General features: G+C 32.6%; 2 protein-coding genes across 6 annotated transcripts in view; one reads left to right on the forward strand and one right to left on the reverse strand.

Moving 5' to 3' along the window:
* LOC132700732 (protein FAM184A-like) overlaps positions 1 to 9435 on the forward strand; it is a 72227-nt gene extending 62792 nt beyond the window's left edge. For 3 of the 5 annotated variants that reach the window (XM_060668246.1, XM_060668245.1, XM_060668244.1), the window contains 5 exons: positions 1223 to 1400; positions 1454 to 1618; positions 1676 to 1988; positions 8568 to 8711; positions 8769 to 9177. In XM_060668246.1, coding sequence (XP_060524229.1) covers positions 1223 to 1400; positions 1454 to 1618; positions 1676 to 1988; positions 8568 to 8711; positions 8769 to 9066 — 1098 coding nt within the window. In that variant the 3' untranslated portion in view covers positions 9067 to 9177. The other 2 variants (XM_060668241.1, XM_060668243.1) reach the window with 2 other exon arrangements.
* Positions 9436 to 11706: 2271 nt separating this feature from the next.
* Positions 11707 to 20665, reverse strand: LOC132701101 (aldo-keto reductase family 1 member B1-like). The gene is made up of 5 exons (XM_060668781.1): positions 20511 to 20665; positions 14842 to 15126; positions 14591 to 14785; positions 14176 to 14531; positions 11707 to 11805 (listed from the first exon to the last, which is right to left on the reverse strand). Exons 1-5 carry the CDS (start codon positions 20583 to 20585, stop codon positions 11760 to 11762), a joined length of 957 nt encoding a protein of 318 aa, XP_060524764.1. The 5' UTR covers positions 20586 to 20665; the 3' UTR covers positions 11707 to 11759.
* Positions 20666 to 23315: the final 2650 nt, after the last annotated feature.

The following is a 23315-nucleotide window of genomic DNA, read 5'->3' on the forward strand; positions in this document are numbered from 1 at the left end:
AGAAAGAGTGTCCAATTTCTGGGGGAACACCAAATCAATGATTCCAAGAACATAGACCTACCCCTAGAAACTGAATTAAAAGCAGTGAACAGTGAAAGATACAAAGTTAAAATTTCTACGGGACCCGGTGGAATATATAATACACATACACAATGCTGTGGTGTTTATTTAAAAGATGCTTAAATGGCGAAGAACCATCACCTGAATGGAGAATCTCCAACTTTTCTGTTATCCATAAAAAGGTTCAAGACATGACCTAATAGAAGACCATATTAAAGGCTAAACAGCCAGAGGAAAAGGCAGTATTTCGAACAAATAACCTTTTTACTCTGAAAATAGCTCTAGAAAAGAGAACTAAGCGAAATAGAGATACACATATAGCGTTCATAGATCTAGAAAAAGCGTACGATAGCGTCCCAATAATCAAATAATCCCAATAATAAAATGACGAGGCTAGATATTTGGAAGTGATGTCCAATAAGCATGGAAATAGTAAAGATGAAATCCAACAACGAATACCAAAAGCTAAAAAGGCTATTGGAGCCATCAGTTCTATACTTTGGGCAAGAAACATTAGACTAAAATTTAAACTCCTACCATGAGTGTGACTCCAACAAATAGAAGAAACTTACCGGCCTCAGATTTTCTGCGTAGAAGCTGTCAGATATCGATACTCGAACTGATAACCAATCAGACGTAGCATAAACACCGAGACAAATATCATTGACAACCTAGAGAGAAAACAATTGACTTGGTTCACGCATGCAAAAAGAACGGACGGGACGAGATGGTCATAAAAAATATTGGAATGGATACCTATAAAAAAGTGCAATAGAAGGAGACCAAGGAGAAGTTGGAAGAATGACATTGAATAATCGACGGAGAAATGCGATCTAGAGAAAGAAATGTGTCATAGTAGGAAATATTGGAAACTGGAATCGTTAAGATATATGTGTAGGTTTCCTATATACAGAAGTGCTGGATAGAGTCATCATATCTACTTACACTACAACATCAAATGGTCCAAAGCTCCGGTGATTTTCAAGGATTCGCGAAACGTATAGTGTAGAAACACCTAGTAAAACATACTCAGGCTTCACTGCACCTGTATTGCAGACTGTATTACACGTGCGAGCGCTGTAGTCCAGTATATAAGCCTATCTCTCTATATTTCTAGAAGTGAGTTTACTTTTTACTTTTTTATTCTGGTTGCATGTTTCAGATTGAGTCGCTTAAAAAATCTCTGGACGAGAAAGACGAATACTACCACGAAGAATTGATCCGGGTGAGATCAAACACGGACCGAGATATAATGGAACTGCGAAGGTTGATGGACAAAATAGATATGGCTCACCACAATAATTATGAAAAGCTGGTAGAGCAACACGACTCGGAGTTGGGTATGGAGGTTGGTTTGGTTTTTAATTGGGGGTTACATTTTTGTTTTCGGTAGAAAAATTAAATTTGGAACACGAAGATCAAATCAGGGAAATCGAGACGATGTGGCAAAATAAAATGTCTTCACTTTCGTCGACGCTGGACGCGGTCAAAGAACAGATGGAGAAGGAATCAGAACAAAAAATCGAGTCCCTCATACAGCAACATCGAAACGAGTTAGGTGCGAATATTTTCCCAGCGAATATGGCGACACTTGATTTACCAAATTTCTTTTCAGACTCGCAGTGGGGTAATTTGATCCACCAGAAGTCCGAAGCGATCAAATTGGTCGAAAACGAATACGTATCGAAATACAACACGCTGGAGGAGCAATTTTACACGCAACAAAAGTCGCACACGGCCAGAGAAATAGAGTTGTTAAAGACAATCGATTCTTTAAAAAACGAACTGCAGAGTAAGGAGTCGACATTGGACGATCTTCAGAACAATGTCGACACGCTGGAAGGGGGCGTGCAAGTGCTAAACAACGAAATCGCCCAACAAGCGGAAACCATGACCAAAATGAAAAACGAGACTGATCAAAAGATAAGGTAAAAATTTAACAATAGCATGACGAACACGAAATAAACATACCTACTGAAAAGTTTCGAAACAAAATAAACAATTGCCTCAAACAATCATGGCATACCATAATAACAGCAGTAAAATGCTCTTAAGATGCAAACACTTGAACATAACGCAAGGAAAAATGATGCTCAGATTTTCATCAATTTTTTATTGAAACAAATAACAACTAAAAGTTCAGATTTTCACGAAATTATGTATTTTCACATGACAATTGTTTCGACAACACCGTGTCTTTATCAAATGTAATATTTACAAACTACCTGCTACTATATATACCGAAAAATGACCATAAAACGTTAATTAATGTTGTTGCGAGAATTTAAGTTCAATAAAGGAGAGCTATTTAAATCTAATTGATCGTTACTATACTAGAACATCCTTTAAGTAAAAGTTTTTTATGGTGGTATAGATACGTGGATGATGTCTTTGCTTGTTTTGTTGGAACGGACAGACAATTGAATTTTTTTTAAATTACATTAACTCATTACATAATCGTATAAAATTCACTATCGAGATTGAACAGTATAACTCTATTAATTTTTTATACTTAACTATTCCGAAAGCGTAAAACAAATTAGATTTTTCAATATATCATAAACCTTCACATACGGACACAGTCATACATTAACAGCTCAAATCACCCTTACACACACAAAATGGCTGCGTTTCACTCTTTTGTACACAGACTCCTTAATACGCCACTCTCAACAGAAAATTACAACAAAGAACTTAATATCATTAAACAAATTGCACTGAACAACGGCCACTACCCGTTCATTATAGATAAAATTATAAATAAAAACCAATACAGACAACAGTAAACTCTATTTATCCGAAACTTAATACAGAACACGAACAATTTAAAACAATTACATACATAGGAGAACCTAGTAAAAAAGTTTCAAAATATTTGTCAAAATATGGTTTAAAAATAGCTTTCAGAACTAACAACACAATAGAAAAATATTTAAAAAACAATAAAACGAAATGTCCAAAATTCCAAAAATCAGGTGTCTACAGGTTGAAATGCGGATCTTGTCCTAAAATTTATATTGGACAAAAAGGTAGATCTTTCAAGAAACGCATTAACGAACATAAAAGAGTGTTTAAAAACAATAGTCTAGATTCTAATTATGCAACACACTTAAACACGGAAAAACACATTTTTGACGATAATTTCGATGTTTTACATACAGCCACAAAAAGTAGAAAATTAAATTTATTGGAAGCCATGGAGATTAACAAAATGAGACATTCAAATGTATTGCTTAAGGATCAATTAGATTTAAATACCTCTCCATTATTAAACTTAAATTCTCACAACAACATTAATTAAGGTTTTATTGTAATTTTTCGATATATATAGTAACAGGTAGTTTGTAAATATTACATTTGATAAAGACACGGTGTTGTCGAAACAATTGTCATGTCAAAATATATAATTTCGTGCTTTTTACAAAACTTCTGGATTCCTCCTGCGTCCGTTTTTGCTGAGTCGAAATTACTAAGCAAAAACCGACGCAGAAGGAATCCAGAAGTTTTATAAAAAGCATTATAGTCGCCTGTGGAAGTTTCTTTGAAAAAAAAAAGTAATTTAATAGTGCTATTTTTTCGGTTACCCCAATATGTAAAGGATTTTAAATATTTGTTTTTAATAAGCAAACTATCTATAGAATTCGAACCGATAGAGTGAAAGCACTTGTTATATAAATTGTCATGTTAATATATATATATATATATATATATATATATATATATATATATATATATATATATATATATATATATATATATATATATATATATATATATATATATATATATATATATATATATATATATCGTGAAAATCTGAACTTTTAGTTCCTATTTATTTTGATAAATGGATTTTCATTAAGTAAAAGCCCCCTCAGTTCAATTTTTTAATGGTGTACAGAACAACTATTAATATCAAAAGGTGCTAACGAATTCTTAATTACAATGGTTGTGGGGTTTTTAAATTTAAATTTAAATTTAGCAACGGGGGTCTATACGTATCCAATTGACCATGAAGTAATATTCATGACTTCTGGAAGCACGATAAATTAAATCTTAAATCTTATTTAAAACTTTCTGTAGTAAGTGGTATCTTGAGCTGTCTGTGCATAAAAGAAAGAAACACTGCCATTTTTTATGTAACGGTGATTTGAGTTATTACGTAATTACTGCATCCACATGTGATAATTGGATAAATCGAATTTCTTGCGTAATTTAGTTATAGTTAAGTTCAGAAAGTTTAAAGAATTATGATTTTATGAGATTATGCAACGAGTTAATATGATTGCAAATTATTTCGAACTAGCAATGATATTCCAGCTTCTTTTGACGACCAAAATTTCCAGTATTCCACCTATCGCTGTAAAAAACATACTCAGGAGCAAACTAACCTTATCATAAAAAAAGATTTGATGGTTTGTTTAAACCAAAATTATTCTGAATTAAAAGATCAATTTTACATTTCTAATCAATTGTCAATCAATCATTTAGAAATTGCAGAAATGTTCATGGAAAATTGAGAAAAAAATAGACATGAATATGCTCTGAGTAGAAGTTTTCTTTTGTGGTCTAGATATCTGGATGATGATTTCACTTGTTTAAGTGAACCTGAAACACAACTACAGACGTTTTTACTTAATTGCGCAAAATTCACCAACGAGATAATTCTATAAACTCTCTGGACTTAATTATAACTAAATTACGAAATAAATTTTACTATTATACAATGACTTTTTTTTGTTCTTTCATCCGCAGATTGCGTAATATACCGCTTTCTACAAAAAATATTCAAAAATAATTAAATAACAAAATATTTTAACAATTATTGCCATCCATCTGCGATAAGAAAGAGTATAAACAGTTTAAAATAACTATGAACTCTGGAGAAAAGTTTGTAAATAGTACGAAAGTACTATACTATAAAGAGGTAGAATATCCAGGAAGCGCATAACGGATATAAAAGAGCTTATCAAAATGAAAGGTGGCATTATAATTATACTATTCATTTAAATACAGAAAATTGTGATAATAATTTCATAAACAAACTTATCGGAAGCAATGGATTTAATTTAACTTGATAAATGGATTTTTATACCTGTTCAAGTACATCTTAAAATTTTCTGGATTTTAATTTATTAAATTAATTTTAATTGACTTGCACTTATTTGTTGCTACGGTAGCACAACATTTACTTACGTTTGATGAGCAAACAAGGTAGCCTCTTGCGGGATTCTTTTATAACTCCGTAACTCCATAAGAATTGGAATATAAAAGTTGTTGTTTAAATGTGGTAATAACAATAATTGGCCCTATAAAGAGTATCTCCCAAGTAGTATCCCCAGAATCTTACTTTAAATGGTACACCATGTATATTATTTCATTTTTAAGAAAAAGAAATTTTATGGTAAGTTTCTTAAGATATATTTAACCCTTAAATATCTTGTTCAATTTTAAAACATTTAATGATGTTTTTTTTTAACAATGCGTGTTTAAGCCGTTACCAATCAATCATTCTCGAAGGTGCAAAACTTAAACACTTATTTTAGTATTTCATAATTTCTATCAAAATTTAATTTTTAATTAAAAACCATTACAATCTGGAAAATGCTTGCCTGGGACAAATTTTTCTTGTAACGGTCAAATCTATGAACAAACGTCAGGAAGAGCTAGGGGTTTTCCATTATCACATGTCATCGGAAATATATTTATGGAAGCCTTTAAGAAGAAAACCTTCAATAGCTTCCGCATAAAACCAAAATTATTGAAACGCTATGTTGATGATACTTTTATTATTTGGCCTCATGATCAAGAATCTCTGCGAAATTTTCTTACCCATTTAATCGATACACCCAAACATATGTTTTACCATTGAAACAAAAACTGACAATGATCTCCCATTTTTAGATATACTTATTGATATATAATCAGACCTAACATTGGGTTATTCTGTTTACAGAAAACCTGCGCACACAGACCGATACCTTATTGCATCCGGATAAAAAACCATAGATTATCAACTCTCTCGTTTACAAAGCCGTCAAACTATCTCAACACGAGTTACTGAACACAGAAATCTAATCTTGTCTGTAATAATTTATACATTATTAGAGATAATAAACGTTACATCACAAAATACACTTTACCATAACCTGACAAGACAATGAATCCGAAAGCAACGTCACACTTGCAACTGTTGTCCTTTCTTACATTCAAAATATAACTGATCATATACCAAAAGTTCTTTTAATAAATATAAAGTTAGAACCAGATTTACCACTTTTCATTTGAGAAATATGACGAAAAATATCAACCAGGCTAAAAGACTACGACAATTAAATTTATCAGCATTTTCCGAACACGTCCATGAAACCGGACATCAAATCTTATTCGGTAAAGATAAAATTCATGCATGTAATCAATGTTTCTATAAAAAAAAATAGAGAATTTATAAAAAGTAGTAAGGGCATGGTCGTACAAGTCAATAATTCATCCCTATTTTGTACAAGTCTAGAAAAAGTACATTTCTTTTATATAACCACGAAGTAGAAAATTCAATGACTACAAATAAGGTGATCTAGAAGGCTAGTTCCAGAGTTAACTTTATTGAAATAAATAAAACCAAGATGTCAAACTTGGTGAAACGTGGAAAAAACTTGGGCGTCTGATTGACTTGAAAATGAGAACATGCAAGAAAACTATTGAAAATGGTTATAGGAGAAAACATAGTCCATCAAAGTGAATTTAGATTGTGTATCACACTATACAGGGATGTTGTATTTAAGAAAAAAAGGAGTCTTGCATCTCTGAAAATGGTGTAATTAGTTGGTAAATCCTAGCCGTCCTGTAAGGCATGAATAAATTTTCCATACTGATTTTGAAACTACGATTCTTGTATTTGAAGTTTCATGCAATATGCGAAATGTTTTTAAAATTGGATTTGCCACTTCTTTCCCAAGAATCCGATATGGCTAATAAAAAGTATCCCCCAGGTTTAATTTTCATATTATATATAATATAGATGTTAGATAAAATTTGAAGTTAGGGGCTATTATAAAAACTGCCTACTGAAAATTGACTAAAACATTAAAAAAGATCCTAAAATATATTGGTCGTTTATTAAAAACAAATGAGGAATCTCAGGTCTACCAAGGCTATATTAGGAATTTTAATTATATTGAGTTACATACTGGTCAAGATATACTCAACTCTTTTGCACTATGTTTTAGACGGCCATCTTCTAACGAGGATTTCTTCAATAATTTGAATATGAGGTGGCCAAAGCTCTTGAGAAAAATAAATTTACAATGGGTCTAGATTCAGTTCCGACTAAGACTGTTTTCGCTAAACCGCTTGTAATAGTTTTGAATCATTTGGACAAACCAAGTCAATCGTGGTATATGGAAAAGGTACAAAATGGTTCCCATACACATAAAAGAGTGTATATCGCAAATCGTAAACTATAGGACTATTTTCCTTACCTACAATTTCTGTAAAGTTTTGGAATCGCTTCAATAAACAAACTATTTTATGTAATCTTTCAGTCAGTCTTTTTGTCTTTTCTAGCTCTTTTCTTTTATTAGAATTAATGCTTTTGAAGATTAGATAGATTAGGTATTATACTATTTTGTACTAAAACCCATTTATTAGTTAGGTAGACTTTTTTTAAATAAATAAAATAAATAGAAAACACCGAATTAAAAATGGTTAAAGAACGCATTGTCCAAAATATTGTTTGCAAATTTGAAAAATCAAACCAGGATTAAGTATAACGAAACCTGGTGGAACCTGATATGACATTGTCTCAGAAATCGAAATAATATACATAGTGTTTGTTTGCAGGATCTAGGCAAAACGTTATTAAAACTTGGATTGCTTGGATTTCCATTATATTTGAATCAAATATTTATTATATCAGAAATAAAGAACCAAGAGCTGCTCATGTATTAAGTACAATACACAGATCTTTTAAAACAATTTTTTTTAACAGACTTTTTGCGTTAGTATGCGGAATTTTAGTGAAATTACAAAATTTACACATCATACATATTTGTGATTAACACATACTATATTTCCTTCGTAGATGTACTAAACCGGACTTGCCCTGCATAGTGTTCATTTTCCCACTCATTTTATACTTTATATCCCGCTCGATACTCCAAACGTTAACCTTCATCGCTGTAGCATTGTTATTCATTGTTTGTCAAAATTACACTTAGGCTAGAAAATAATAATAATTAATGTTTTACTGCATGTTTCTGTCTGATAGAACCGTATTTTGCAATAGTTTAGTCTTGGGCACTTTGTAAATTTTACAATGCACTGCACGATCCATTCATATCCATGCTGTTTTTATATCGACCCCAAATATACTAGCCATATTGATTAGATAATTTTTTTTTAATTTTGAAAATGGTCAGCTAAATAATTCTAATTTTCAAACACAAATTGGTTGTAAAATTCTCTCGACCCTTTCTGCCTAAAATACCCTAATGGTCCTAATTCCTTAGAAGCCTTCAGCAAACTATTGGTCAGTTGCTCGAAGAGAGGGACAAAGAGAGGGAGAGCTTCAGATTGAAACTAATGAGCACTCAAAGACAATCCCAGGAGAGTATAGATCATCTTCAGAGAAAGTGTCAATGTTTAACCAAATTGTGAGTAATCGCCGATTCAACGTCAAGATTTATTTCATTAGTGATCGCTTGCGACAGGTTCGAGGAGGTTCGGCAGAGATACGAGAGGCGAGAATCTCGACAAGAAGACCTCAACATCATATCTGATCTCAAGCAAGTCATAGCGGAACAAGAGAAAGATTTGGCTTGCCTCAATGAAGAGAAGCGATACTTTCAGATGAGATTGATGCAACTAGAGCGACATCTAGAGGCGCAATCATCCCTCGACGAAGAAGACTTCGAAGACGCTCAGATGTTGAAAAGTGAAGCTCCTTCCTCAAGCCAAAACCCGCCTATTTTCATACCTCCCACGATACCGGAGGATTGTGATGAATGATTTTTTTTTACTTTTCTTTTTATTGCATACGCGTTATATTTGTTACCATTTCTATTAATTGTTTGTATACTGTACCATATAATAGAACGTAAAAAAAATATTTATTTATTTCTTTCACATTTTCCAGAAAGTCTTTTGCAACATTTTTTTATGTTTTCTACATCAACGAGAAAAATTTGTGACTAGCTATATCCCCCCTAAACTAAAGAAAAGCATGAAAATGAAAAAGGAGGACAAAAATCATGATAATACAAATTTACACTAACACTGAAACTAGATTCTAAAATTATTGTGAAGCTGTGATTCAAAACATTTAAAATTAATTCCTGGTGTGCGTTCATTGTCTTTCTTCTGTTAATTTTAACCAATAGCTACAAAATAATAGTTAATAATACCTGTGTTTAAAATTAAAATTATAGTTTGTTTCTGTAGTTCTGTAAATGTGTTCGAAGCTCTATGAATGTGGAAGAAAAGATTGTCATTTCTATAATTATAATCACGCATAATTAGTATTATATATACTGCTTTAGTTGTTCTTGGGTTGGTAAAATTCCAGTTAAAAACAAATCGAATATTGTATATTCAAAATTATCTTTAAATCGAATCTTTAAACACGAACATTTAACAAACCGTGATTTTAATTTTAACACCTGAGCAACAAATAATAAATATGAACATCAAAATTATAATCAAAATATTCGTGTCAGTTATTTCATATTTTTACTTATCGCTAAGGCATGTAAGTTATTTGACATAAAATATTCAATTCATATAGATTATCAATTTATATAGATTATATAGATTCTTGATAACGATCCACATTGTGATCGAATGAAACATACAAATTTTAAGAATTTTGATTTTATTGAACAACCTCAACCTAAAAACAACTCAGACATAAGTTGAACTTCCTTTAGTAACTCCGTCATCACATACTATCATTCAATCAGTGTGACTCTAAGTTAGGAACGATTCGGCGTGTTAAGATGTTAAAAAAAACTTAATGATAGAACCTTTAAATAGTCCACCATGTATAATATATAATAAAGCTCAGATATTATTTCGGTTTTTAAGACCTACACACATCGGATCCTAACTTAGGACCACACTAACTTACAATGGGTAGTTTATTACAGTAATAAATATAACACTAATTATACATGATTATAAGTTTAGAAATTTGCAAATAATTGAGATATTAAATATTCTAAGGTCATGCGAATAAAAACACAGTGGTGAGGAGGAGACATTGGGATACTAAAATTATAATTAGCTGTGAAAAGCTTAGCTTTCAATGTATTAATCATACAATGTTATGCTGTTGACATTCATGGTTGCGCTATCCATTCCCATAGACATAGCGCTTATTCTCTGATAGATGATCAGATTGTGAAAATGTTTAAATCATTTAAATTACACCAATGTACTTCTTGGTAGGGGTATATTTCTACTGTGTAGAGAACAAAAAAGTTTGAGTCATTTATATAGGTGATACGATCGAACAAAAGTCACATAAATAGTAAGAATATCATATTATGAAGCAAATGTGGTAAACGGCATTTGTGCTTTATACCTAAATTCCCTGAGCCGTGAATACTTCACTGGTACATAGTGTCTAATTTATGATTTTTGCAATAAAATCAACATCGGGTGTTGTGGGTTAAACTTCAATGTGCCAGTGCGTGGTGTTTTAAAGTAAAATTGGAATTATTACAATCATCGAAGTTAATGAGACAATTGAGCTTGAATTTGGGAAACTATTCCTTAGATGTTTGGATTAATTCCACTGATACTTGAAAAAAAAAAACTGTTAGCATCTATAAGTACTGCCGAACAAATCATTATTCTTGCGAATTTTCTAAGCTGCAGAAAATGGTCTTGTGCGAGGTATTTTTTTGTAGAAATCGCACAACTCCACGTCTTCAAATTCAAAATTTTCCATTTTGTACATTACTTTGTATTAAAGTAGCAAATAAATTAAAACTGTCTTCTGATTTTAAAATCGCCAACTATCATCGAAAATTGTTCTGTCAGTAACATGAGTTTTTTGGCGTATTGAGAGAATGAGCAATATTTTTATACGCAGAGAGCGTGATGAAATGATAACTGTTACTAGATTGCCTTCCACAAGCAAATTTTGTTCTGAAACGCTTTCAAATGGCCTTACAAATCATTTACTCACTGTCTTTGTTTCAAATTTAAATCATTCTAATAGCGTTTAAAGTCGACCAGAAATGCTAAGTCAGATATCCATTTTGGGTCACTTAATTCAAATAGTGGTTTATCTTTTATTTACATAAAATCACCTCTCATTTCTGATCTCGTAAGACCGTTTCATTATTTTCCCTCCCTCCAACAAAATTGATGGTTTTTACTACCATATTCATAACATTCTGGAGTCGAATGGACTTAGCACACATGTTCTAAGTGATAATGCAATGAAGGACTATCAAATCATCTTTTTGCACATTTAATTCAGTCGCCTTTTCATTAAAACTTCTGATGAAACCCTTACGTGAGTTGTCCATAAAAGGTGTAATATTAAAAATGTCCTCTGTGGTGCCCACCTTTCTAACATAGACTTTAATATAAGGTAATGATGGAAGGGTGAATTAATAAATATAAATAACACACTAAACGATTTCAAGCACATTTTTATTTTTTACAAGAAAGAATGTTAAAACCATATCAGATTAAAATTCGTCATTTTCGAAAGGATGATTCGGATGACCGGCACCCCTGAAACAGGAAATAATTTCGGTATAGGGTTATTTGATACCTCGAACTAAAAACCGCACACTGGTTGAATTTTTAATTAATTTCTCGGAGTGCATTTATTTTTCTTTTGGGTCGCTCACTGCATTCACTGAACGCTACTGTCTTGGATCCTTGTACTGATTTTTCAATATTTTTTATTTTTTCCGAAAAGCCTCTCCTTAATTCTAGTTGATTGATTCCACTCGGCGACATATTTGTAATAAAAAGTCTCAAGTAGACCTAAACCGATTGGGATTATGGAATTTAATTTAACAGATGCATCGACGAGTGAATTTTCCCTGATTATTTTAATGTGTCCATAGTTGTACCGATATTCAAGAAGGGAGAACCTAATTTACCAAACTATTACGCGCCAATATCTGTAGTTACTATACTGATAAAAATGTTTGAGTCATGATTAAAAAAACAGTTATCCCGCAATTAATTGTACATGCAGTGCTCGCGACTGTGGGGGTGGAGCAAGACGGCCCACTTAAGTTTTTTATTATTTTTTGTGGCTTTTAATCATCAAGGCGATTTATTTTTGACTAACTTTAAATAAATTTACCCAGTAATTAGTAACTATTTTTCTATAGATTTTGTTTTGGTAGATATTTTTGTAGGTGTTTATAAGATCTTCGAAAGCTCTGGCATTAGACTAAAGCCATAGAATTATCAAAAAAATAACACTTTCAATAAATAAATTTTGAGGGGGTGGGGGGAGACAAGGAGACCCACTGCTGGAAAAATTAACTAAATATGATGTACTAGGAACTTAATTAGATCTTAATACATTAACGATTTATTTCATTTATTGTCCCACAATAAATGCACTTTTTATACTGATGATACATCAATTATTAGCTATGGCCAAAACACGCAACATTTAATGGATTGGATTAAATCCAGATAAAACACAGCACTTTTTGTTTTGAATTAACAATAACTTAGTGATGGGTGCAAGTGTAAAACTTTTGGGGATTTCACTCGATGATAGTTTGACTTAGACCTGGTATTTTTGTAGTCCGTGATTTAAAAAAGATAATAGTAAACATTAATAATCCTTAATCCTCTCTTACTGTGTAAGAGTCTTGTTTTTGGTAGTTTTATTTTTACTGTTGTCTACGTCACCGTCACCCTTTTACATTTTACATTTTATATATTGATGCAACTGTATTATTTTTTAAGCACAAAATGGTTAAGAAAGCATCTATCTATCTATTATGTTAGTTCCGGTATTTTTAATTTCAATTTATGAAATTGTGCATGATTCTTTTGGTCTATGAAGCTTTAAAGTATTCAAAACAAGAGTTTCTACGTTAAATTTAAATAACTTCGGATCGGAACAAAAAGAAACTATTATATCATTAGCATCATTAAAATAAGTTTTTTTTATATAAATAAAATATAAACTAATAATTAACTTTTCATTAAAATTTACAATTAAAAATCACAATAACATCCTGAACTGTACTCTGAAAAATAGAAAAATTTATAATTTTTAGGAAGTTTTTCGAATTTTTTTACGAATTTATAAAATAGGCAATTGAAAAAATACAAAATGACTTAAATTTCAACTTAAAATAGGTCTGCACTTGGTTGAAGTTTCATTTTTTTTAAATGTTTTTCTTTATAATTTCATATCATATCCAAAATACAAAATAATTTTCCTAATTTATTTAGAACCATTTTGTGCTCTTGTCATTTTTTATATATACAACTATACAACTATACAAACCACTCTAAGCATGTCTTAAATAGACAAAGTTGTATTTTATGCTGCTTAGTTCGAAAAAAATAGAAATGACTAAAAATATCAGTCGCGTGCATTATTTATTTTTCAACACCGTGTATCTCAGAAAAAATGCAACTTCAGACTCGGCTTTTTAGAAACCTATTTCTTAAAATAAGCCAAGAAATCATCTCCTTTCATTTGTACATGATATTGTTTGAACACTTTAACCAATTTTAAAATCACTCAATACCCCACAATTTTAAAAAACAACGATAAAAAATAGCTTTTGCTAGAATTGTAATTGTAAAATTTAAATATGGTAAAATCAGTAATAAAAATGTTATATTATGCATTTTTAATTATGATTTCATGAGTATATAAGAATATTTTAAATATTACTTTTTACACACCTCGAGTAATTAATTAAAAATAATTAATTAATTAAAAATGTCGAAAGCCTTTTGAAACAAATGAAATACAAAATATTTACAATTTTTACAAATAAACCAGCATTTTTATAAATTCGACCAGTGTGAGATGCATCAGTGATTCTAAAAAGGGAATGGAAATATTTCCAAAAGGTACGTGGGTAGGATAAAAGAGGTTGTGAAACTTACTCTGAGTGGTTGCACACCCTTCCGTTGCAATCGAACGTGTCCAACACTTTCACATCGTCGCTGGAAAGTTCAAAATCGAATATCTGAATATTTTCCACGATTCTGGATTTGGTCACGGATTTTGGGATTGGCACCACGCCCAGCTGGACCAAATACCTCAAAATAACCTGAGCTGGAGTTTTCTTGTATTTCGCCGCGATTTCCTTGATTTTAGGTTCCTGGACTAAGATCGGATCACCCGGTTTAGCCCACGGCCTGTCAGGGGACCCTAAGGGACTGTACGCTGTTATGACAATGTCCAGCGATTTGCAGAACGCCGTTAGTTTCTTTTGGTTCAAAAACGGATGGCATTCCACCTGGAAAAGAAGAACCAATTCATGTGACGGCAACCTTTTAGATATTAGGGTCGTATTACTTGATTCGTTACTGGTTTGATGGTTGCGTTTTGAATTATTCTTTCCAATTGTCTTTTGTTGAAGTTAGACACGCCGATGGATTTGGTCAAACCTTTCTTCTGAACCTCCTCGAATGCTTTCCAAGTATCTACGTAATCGATGTCGCTATATAATGTTTTGCCGTCGGGACCTTTGGGTGTGTATTCATCGCCTTGCTGGAAAATAAATCCTACTTAATATCGACTTGACACGTAAAACGCTTTCTGCATACCTTAAACGCGGTTGGCCAGTGAATCAGGTACAAGTCTAAGTAGTCCAAGCCCAGGTAGCCTAAACTCCTCCTAATGGTCGGTTCAACCAAATCTGGTCTCATCAAGTTACACCATAACTTGCTCGTCACGAAAAGATCTTCCCGTTTAACGACACCTTCTTGAATCTTGGCTTTGATGCCCGCCCCCACTTCCTCCTCGTTTAAGTAGTACAGTGCGCAATCGAGGTGCCTGTAACCTGCGTCGATGGCGTCTTTTACAGCCTGAGTCACTTCCCCTGGTTTGGACTAAGAGAGCAAAATGTGATCCATAAGTTTTATGACTAGTTGCAAAAGATAACTTTACAGCAACAACGAATAGAACGATCTCGTGATGCTGGCTGCTAGAAATGGGGAGTTTTTTTTTCAAAGAAACTTCCACAGGCTACAAAACTTCTGGATTCCTCCTGCGTCTGTGTTTGCTGAGTCGAACTTGCTGACGTTTCGCCAATCATCCTGTTGGGTTCTTCAGAGCTTGACTGAAAATGGCTCGTATTTTACTCTGTAACTGCTTATATATTGTTTGAGGGGGTCGGAGCTAAATGAGAGGCATAAACACCGTCTCGGGTGACTGATTCCCATATTGATAATCTAAGTCGCGATTAAAATTGTTAGGTTGTTTACAGATTTCTTTATACTCTCGGATTGTTCGTTGGTAGAAGAACTGATTACATGAAAGAATTTTAGTTTTATCGAATAAAATTTTATGTCCGTTTTCATGAGTGTGTTCGGCAACAGTTGATGAGTTTATTTGTCTTAGTCGTAAGGTTATTTCGTGTTCTTTGAGTCTAGTTGATATGCTGTAAACTCTTGGCATCTCAAATGGAATTTTGTCTTTGACGGGCCGAAGATTTTGAGTAAATCTCCGCCCCCTCAAACAATATATAAGCAGGTACAGAGTAAAATACGAGTCAAGCTCTGAAGAAGCCAACAGGGTGATTGGCGAAACGTCAGCAAGTTCGACTCAGCAAAAACCGAAGCAGGAGGAATCCAGAAGTTTTGGAAAGAGTAATGGGTAGTTTGTTAGACATAACAAAAATATCAATATCTCTAGTTTTGGTTAGTTTAACCGTCATTTGCATTTTTGGCTTAGTGATATAACTAGTGCAAATGAAGCCAAGAGGCAGGTAAATATGCTTTGTATTTGTAAATTGTAAATTTATGGACAGTTGCTAACCAAATGACGAGAAAGATGATAACGCTAACAGTTTTTCTGTAGTTGGCTTTTTGCACTCATTCATTTTTTAAGAATATTATGGAGCCGGTATATAAGCCCTAGTTTTGAATTTTAAAAAAGTTGATGTTTTTCATATGTAATTTTGAGTGGTTTCTAAGATCTATTGATTCTGCAATTAAAAATATGAAATTTTAACAAATCGATATTTTTTTTAATCGAATACCCTGCATTTGAATCCGTTAAATTAGCCATGATAGCTTTTGTCGTGGAAACTAGCATAGTTAACTCTCATTATATATTAAAATGGTTGAACTGAGGTGGCTTTTAATTGATTTTAAATTTAATAAGAACTAAAAATTCAGATTTTCACGAAATTATATATTTTGACAGGACAATTGTTTCGACAACACCTTGTATTAATCGATTACATTACATTACATTTGATAAAGATACGGTGTTGTCGAAACAATTGTCATGTCAAAATATATAATTTGGTGAAAATCTGAACTTTCAGTTCTTTTTTTTTTATTAAAATGGTATTTACACAAGCGGAAAAGTTAGACATTTTGTAGGTATTTTTAAAATATAATCGAAATCAGTCTACTGCTCGCATTAAAAATAGGATATATCTCCTCACAGAGTTATTCCAAGTAAAAAACATTTTATAACACTTAAGTTAGGTTGAAAAATAGCGACTGAGTAGAAAGAAAAAGAAGGCAAGTTCCTTGTAATGTTAATGAAGAACTTGAAGTCTTGTTACTTTCGAAAAATCGATGAAATCGATTCTTTTCGAAAGTATACGCGCTCCTCACAAAACTCGAGATCTCGATAACGGTAGGTCCTAGAGGACCGCCAAAAAAAAAAAAATTTTTTTGTCTGTCCGTTCTCTGTCCAAGGGTTTTTCGATGATAACTTCCGAACGGTTTGAACTACAAGCTTCAAATTTTCTCCTTTTTATCCGTCCACGGGATGCATAAGGTATGTAAAAATCGCTGCATTCAAGCCTCGGCTTCCACCTCTTTTTTTCACGATTTCTGACTGTTTTTTGGACGTTGCTATTAAACAGTGTCCAAAATTTGAAGCTATCGACCTCAAATTTTTCAAGCAAATAGCGTTTGGTCCCCTAACGGAACTTATTTAAAAAAAAATAAAAAATCGCTTTTGTAAGGATGTAACAAAAAAAATCATTTCTCGAAAACCGTCTATGCAACCGAAAAAATTCTTGAACGAGGAGACGCACAAGATTTGGCTCCGAAAAATTTTATTCTTGGTAATTTTTCAAGAATGTACAGGGTGGGCCGCATTTTCAAAAAAACTGAAAAATGTATTTCAGATATTATTTTCTGTTGCATGACGATATAGCCCGTGTATATAGGCTAAACTGGCTAAATTTACAGATATCGACAAATTTAGCAGAGAAGTAACCAGTATACGCGGAAGACCCAGTGCTATAACATTTATTTCAGGTATTTTTTTCGATTATATACAGGGTTTTCCAATTATAGATAAAAATGTAGAAGACCCAGAATAGGCACCATGAAGGGCTACAATTTTTGTATTTGCGGTTTTCGTCTATCACACACACTGCTCGAGAAATTATAAAAAATCCATATGAAAATCACTATTCCGGAGGCTGTCAAGGCACGATGACGTCATTGATTATTACGACGCACTGCATGGTTTCAGAAAAATCTTATTTTCTCGAAAACCATTTACTATTTTAGAAAAATTCTTAGACTAGGAAAGGAAAGGAAAAGGAAAGGAAAGAATCCAGGGCTATAACCTCCATTTCCGGAATGTTTTCAAATATGTACAGGGTGTGTACATATTTGATTATAGTTTAAAAAAATCTAAAAGGCTCATGGATAAATTATTAGCCGTGATTGAAAAACTATAAAACATAGGATAATTTGGTTTAAACAGTCTCGAATATTGTGTCGATAGAGAGAGAGAGAGTTTCAAGTTTCGTCTATCATACAGGGTGCGCGAGATACTTGGAATAGTATAATTGGAAATCGTTGTACAATTTTTATATTTATCAAAATTTGTTGTGACTTTGAACTTCGGCGACAAGTAAAAAACGCTTTATACAGGATGTATGCGCAATAAAATTACGTCAATTTTGCGAAAGTTCCATAGTGGTCCGCAGGAGCACGATAGAAAATCAATGCGTCCCTCTACCACAAGAAACCGCAAAGCGGTTTCTTTTTTAAATAGAAAGCTGCTTCGTGCTGCGCGTTACGAACTTGCCTCACCCAGCGACCATTTTTCGAAAGCAATCTTGTTATATTTTCACGGTGAGAATTTCAATCACTAGCATTAAAATTAAAATTAAAAATGTATTAATTTGAATTAAAAAATCTAAGTTTCGAAATATTTCTTTTTCTACCCTGTTCTGTAAAATACCTAGTTAAATACCGACCTAGTGTGCGGAAAGTGTCCGTGTACCACGTCAGTTTCGTTTCCTACGGAGCCCAGTCACTTGTGGAAGTGAATCTATAGAAGTTTGGTGAGGAATTATTTCTTCTAGACTTCTGGGACCCTGTTTTTTTTTCAATGAAGTGTTACCTCTTGCTGTGATTTCAAATATAATGTGGCTACAGAACAGAGCACCATATCACTATGTAAGAGACGTAAGAGACAAAATAGATACAATGTCTGAATGGACAAAAATGGTGTAATACTCTAGCCTCCAACAGTACAGTACAGTACACCTTTTTATGCGGAATCCTAAAATCGTGAGTATATAGAATAAGGCCAGCAACACTTCAGGATATACAAAACAGAATACGAAAAGAAGTTGGAGCTCTAAGTGGGCAACTAGAACTCCTTAGATGGTGTATCGAAAACCTACACTAACATTTTTGTGTATACGAATGTATGAATTCTAGTCATTTCGATAATATTTTTTGAAATAAATTTAGAATACTAAAGACGATGCTTTAGTAAGATTTTTTATAATATTTAATTATGTAATTTTGTCATTTTTTGTGTTATAAGTAGTAAGTAAATAATATGTTGTTAATAAATCAAAATATGTTTAACTGAAAATGTAAAATGTAAGAAAAAAGCAACTAATTTAGTTTTCGTGACTGAGTTGATTTTTGATTTATGGACTTTACATTAGATAAAGATACTTAAAAATCTGTCAAAAATAACCCTAACAACTCATGTATATTTGAAAGCATGAGAAAAATTTCAATCGATTGACATATTCATTCAAATACAGGGTATTCAATTTAAAAAAAAAAAAGTCGACCTGTCAAAATTTGCCAAATAATTTTTTTTTACGTATTTAATTGCAAAATCGGAAGGTTTAGGAAAAATGCTGCCTACTGTGATAATTTTAACTTCATCGTAGGATCAATATTAAAAAAGTTATACATTAAGTAATTTATAACGGGACACCCTGTACACACTAGAAATACATGAAGCTCGCAGTAATTATTTTTACCCTATTTGTATATAAAAATTGGGAACTTGGATTTTCAAGTCTGTTGCTTATATATACTTACCAAATAGTAATTATTTATATTTTAAACTCAAAGAAGGTTCAAATTTTGGTTGCAGTTTACGAAAGCCAAGTATATTAGATTTATCTATATAGGTTTATTTTAAGATTTGAGCATATTACGATTCCACAACATTTTGAAGTAAAATTAATTATTTTTGTGTGTTACGTCAAGATCTTAATTTCCAATGATACTGTAGACAATTTAATAAATCTATTTAGATAAGTCTAATGTGTGGTCAAGTCGCAGTTATATTAAAATTTTAGTAGTACACTGAAAGCTCTCCTTGCGCACAGATTATTCCCCAATGTGACTAAAAATCTCCCATAGGCGGACGCAAAACTTTAATAGCCGAACGATATTTTTGGTCCGCTTGTCAGAACTTGCATTAAATTCGGTAATTCCCCTTTTCACATTTGCTGAAAAATATTCAGATAAAGGAAAACCTTTGGCAATCCATAGAACGGTTTTAAAAAAAATCCTATTTACGTATTGTTGTATTCTTAATTTAAATAACATAAAAATAACAATAAAAAAATGACTAATGCAGGTGGGTCAAAACATTCATTTACAAACTCACAGCAAGCCATAGTAGTAACGTTTCTGTTGTGCATTATTTTCGGATCATCCCTAAAATAGTACGCAGTAGCGCGATTTAAATATATTTTTTATCTACACAAGACACAACAACCACGCTACTGATCATTCTGCCGCCAGTGCATATCTCACTACACGCAGTAGAGATAAAAAATTGATCCGGTCATAGAAACTAGATAATTGCCTGGTTGTTTTGCGATTCAAATTATAAAATCGGGACACTACAAAACTCGACACTCGTACTGTCGAAAAATAGCTAAACTTAAAATATTTTCCGCGCTCTAAAATTCCATTGCAAATCGCCATTGCATAACAAACGACGCGTTAATTAATTGCATCACACTTACTTTCCACGTGCCCAGCCCAATGGCGGGAATGTGCTTTCCGTTGTTCAATAAAACGCTAGGTACTTTCGAAGCCATCGTACGCGGTGGTCGGGCAATTAAACTAAATCACTGATTCGGTGGCGAATTGGAAGTCGAGAAAATTTTATTCCTAGCGAAGGTCAGACGCTTGTTTAAAAATCGAGATTTTGAATAAGTACACAGTGGCGGGGCAAATTTTAAACTCAGTCGCACAATTCGATCCTGAAAAACGTGATATTTCTAAATCGACTGGTTTTTGTAATATTTTTGTAAATATACAGGATGTTTCCTCATAAGATAGTTATTCACAATATTGGAATTTTGAAATTGATATTATGCAATAAGCTACTGATAAATATTGTGACTGAGGCAGTCCCCTTAGTCGACGTAGATCAAAGCTATAAAATAACTTGTTCATTTCCCAAAAGTCTGAAACCCAATCTAGATTCTAGTTATTAATGTGAAATTTCGAGAGATAGACCAGGATGGACTCTGAAACTAGCTCGTACTCTACTCTGTACTCCTTATATATTGTTTGAAATCGGGGCGGAGCTAAAGAATGGACATGAAGAGAGGGAGAGAGAGAAACACCCAGCACATTAACGAAACGAGTTATCTTCTTCTTCTTCTTTTAGCTCCTATCCCCTATAGAAGTTGACAACCGCATTAATTCAGATAACTTTGTTCACTGTTAACCTAAATGGGCAAGGCAGGAAAGCAATAGTCTTGCTAAACGGAATCATTTTGGACAAAAACATATCAACAGATAACAAAAGACGAATACAAAACACAATAGTTAACAGAGTCATAACATATGCAAAAGCAAGGATCATTCAACGAGTTACGGATAATATGGGTATCACATACACAATTATAGATGAGATTCAAAACAATTAATATAGTATGCACATGCACAGAGGACGCTTCTAGAAAAAAGACTCCCAAAACAAACATTGGATTTATCATCAAATAAAAAATGTAAATGATTTCAGTGCGAACTATATTGGTAAGTAGAGTAATTAAACAGCAAGAACAGCCCATTTTCTCATTTATATAAATAAAAACAGAAAACATAAAAACAATAGCCTCTATATACTGAGTTAAACAAGTCTCCATAATATTTTGGTGAATGGTCATAAAAAAGTGGGGGGGGGAGGGTGTGGCGAAACAGCCAGCACATTGATGAAACGAGTTATCTTATTCTTCTTCTTTCAGCTCCTATCCCCTATAGAAATTGACTACCACATTAGTTCAGATAACTTTGTTTACTGCTAACGGAATCATTTGGGACAAAAACATATTAACAGATAACAAAAGACGAATATATAACAGAATAGTACAGAGAGTCATAACATATGCAAAAGAAAGAAGAACCATTGAACGAGTTACGGATAATATGGGTATCACATTATTATATCACATTATAGATGAGATTCAAAACAACTGGTATTGTACGCACATGTGTAGAGGATGCCTCTAGAAAGAAGACTCTCAAAACAAACATTGGATTTATCATAAAATAAAAAAATGTAAATGATTTCAGTGCGAACTGTATTGGTAAGTAGAGTAATTAAACAATAGGAACAGCCCTTTCTGTATTACTTGCCCTGTATATACTTAGATACGAATTAAGCAATTCTCCCTAATTATTAGATATCTCTAACATTCGAAAATTTATTTACATAAAAGGGTCAAAAATTATTAATCGTGTGGTGAGGGTTTCATGAGATGTAGAGCACACAACTTTATCTATAACGCAAATTAATCACTTACGTAATTATTATTATAAGCAGTCGCAAACAATTTCGAGTTGAATTAGCACCGATAAGATAACGCAGATCTTGTTACTCGTTAAAAATTGATTATATAAATGTCTACAGGGTGATTCAATCGCAGATGCTAGGAAACTATTCCCATTATTGGTCAAAACAATCTGAACTCAATCCATGGCCGTTCAACATAACATTTGGAATGTCTCTTAGCTGAAATATTAAATATTTGATTTGCTGCCACGATACATGTAACTTTGGGAAAATGTGTTTTTCTATTTTTAAGGCACAAGCACCCTGAGATTCATCTTTTTTTTTTGCATTCAATGGACATTTTTATGAGTACTGTGCCTTTTCCGTGTTAAGTTTGGAAAATCCATTGAAGTCGAGGCTGATTCTCTTTTAAACAAAGCCTACAGGTGCTGCCATTGCCCACCCCCATAATGAGGGGATCATGCGTTTAGATCCTTCAGCTGCCTCAGTTCAGACAGACTTCGAAACAGACAAAAACTCCATCTTCAGTTATTGGAATAGATATTTCTGGCCCAAGGCCTAATTTCGAACCATTTATCGAGCTACTTATTGTCTTCAATGCAAAGGCCAATATAAGGATGGGATAGCATAGGTATATCGAAAACCATTAAAGAAACTAACCAAAACTTAAATCTGCACTGAAAAATGATACCAGCGTGAATCGTTTCTGAGCAATTCGAGAAAATATAATTTTCTGTTCTTGTCTGTGAAACCCAAAATACACCAAATCTCACGATTATTACATTATTAGAATTTTTTTAAACAATATGATGACATAAAAAGAAACAAAATTTGTCATTTGTTTTCGAGATACACCATAGACTATTAAATTTTCTTATGGGCCCCATTATCATTCTTAGGGTCGTAAAAGTAGAATTTGCTTTGGATTCACTGGGCTAGCATTAAATTTAATGTTTATGTAAAATTGAAAAGTCAATAACGAAAAAAATGCTCACCAATTAGATTGGAATAAGAAAAAATTATA

Source organism: Cylas formicarius, unplaced genomic scaffold, assembly GCF_029955315.1.
Source record: "Cylas formicarius isolate icCylForm1 unplaced genomic scaffold, icCylForm1.1 PGA_scaffold_4__25_contigs__length_36172078, whole genome shotgun sequence".
Lineage (NCBI taxonomy): Eukaryota > Metazoa > Arthropoda > Insecta > Coleoptera > Brentidae > Cylas > Cylas formicarius.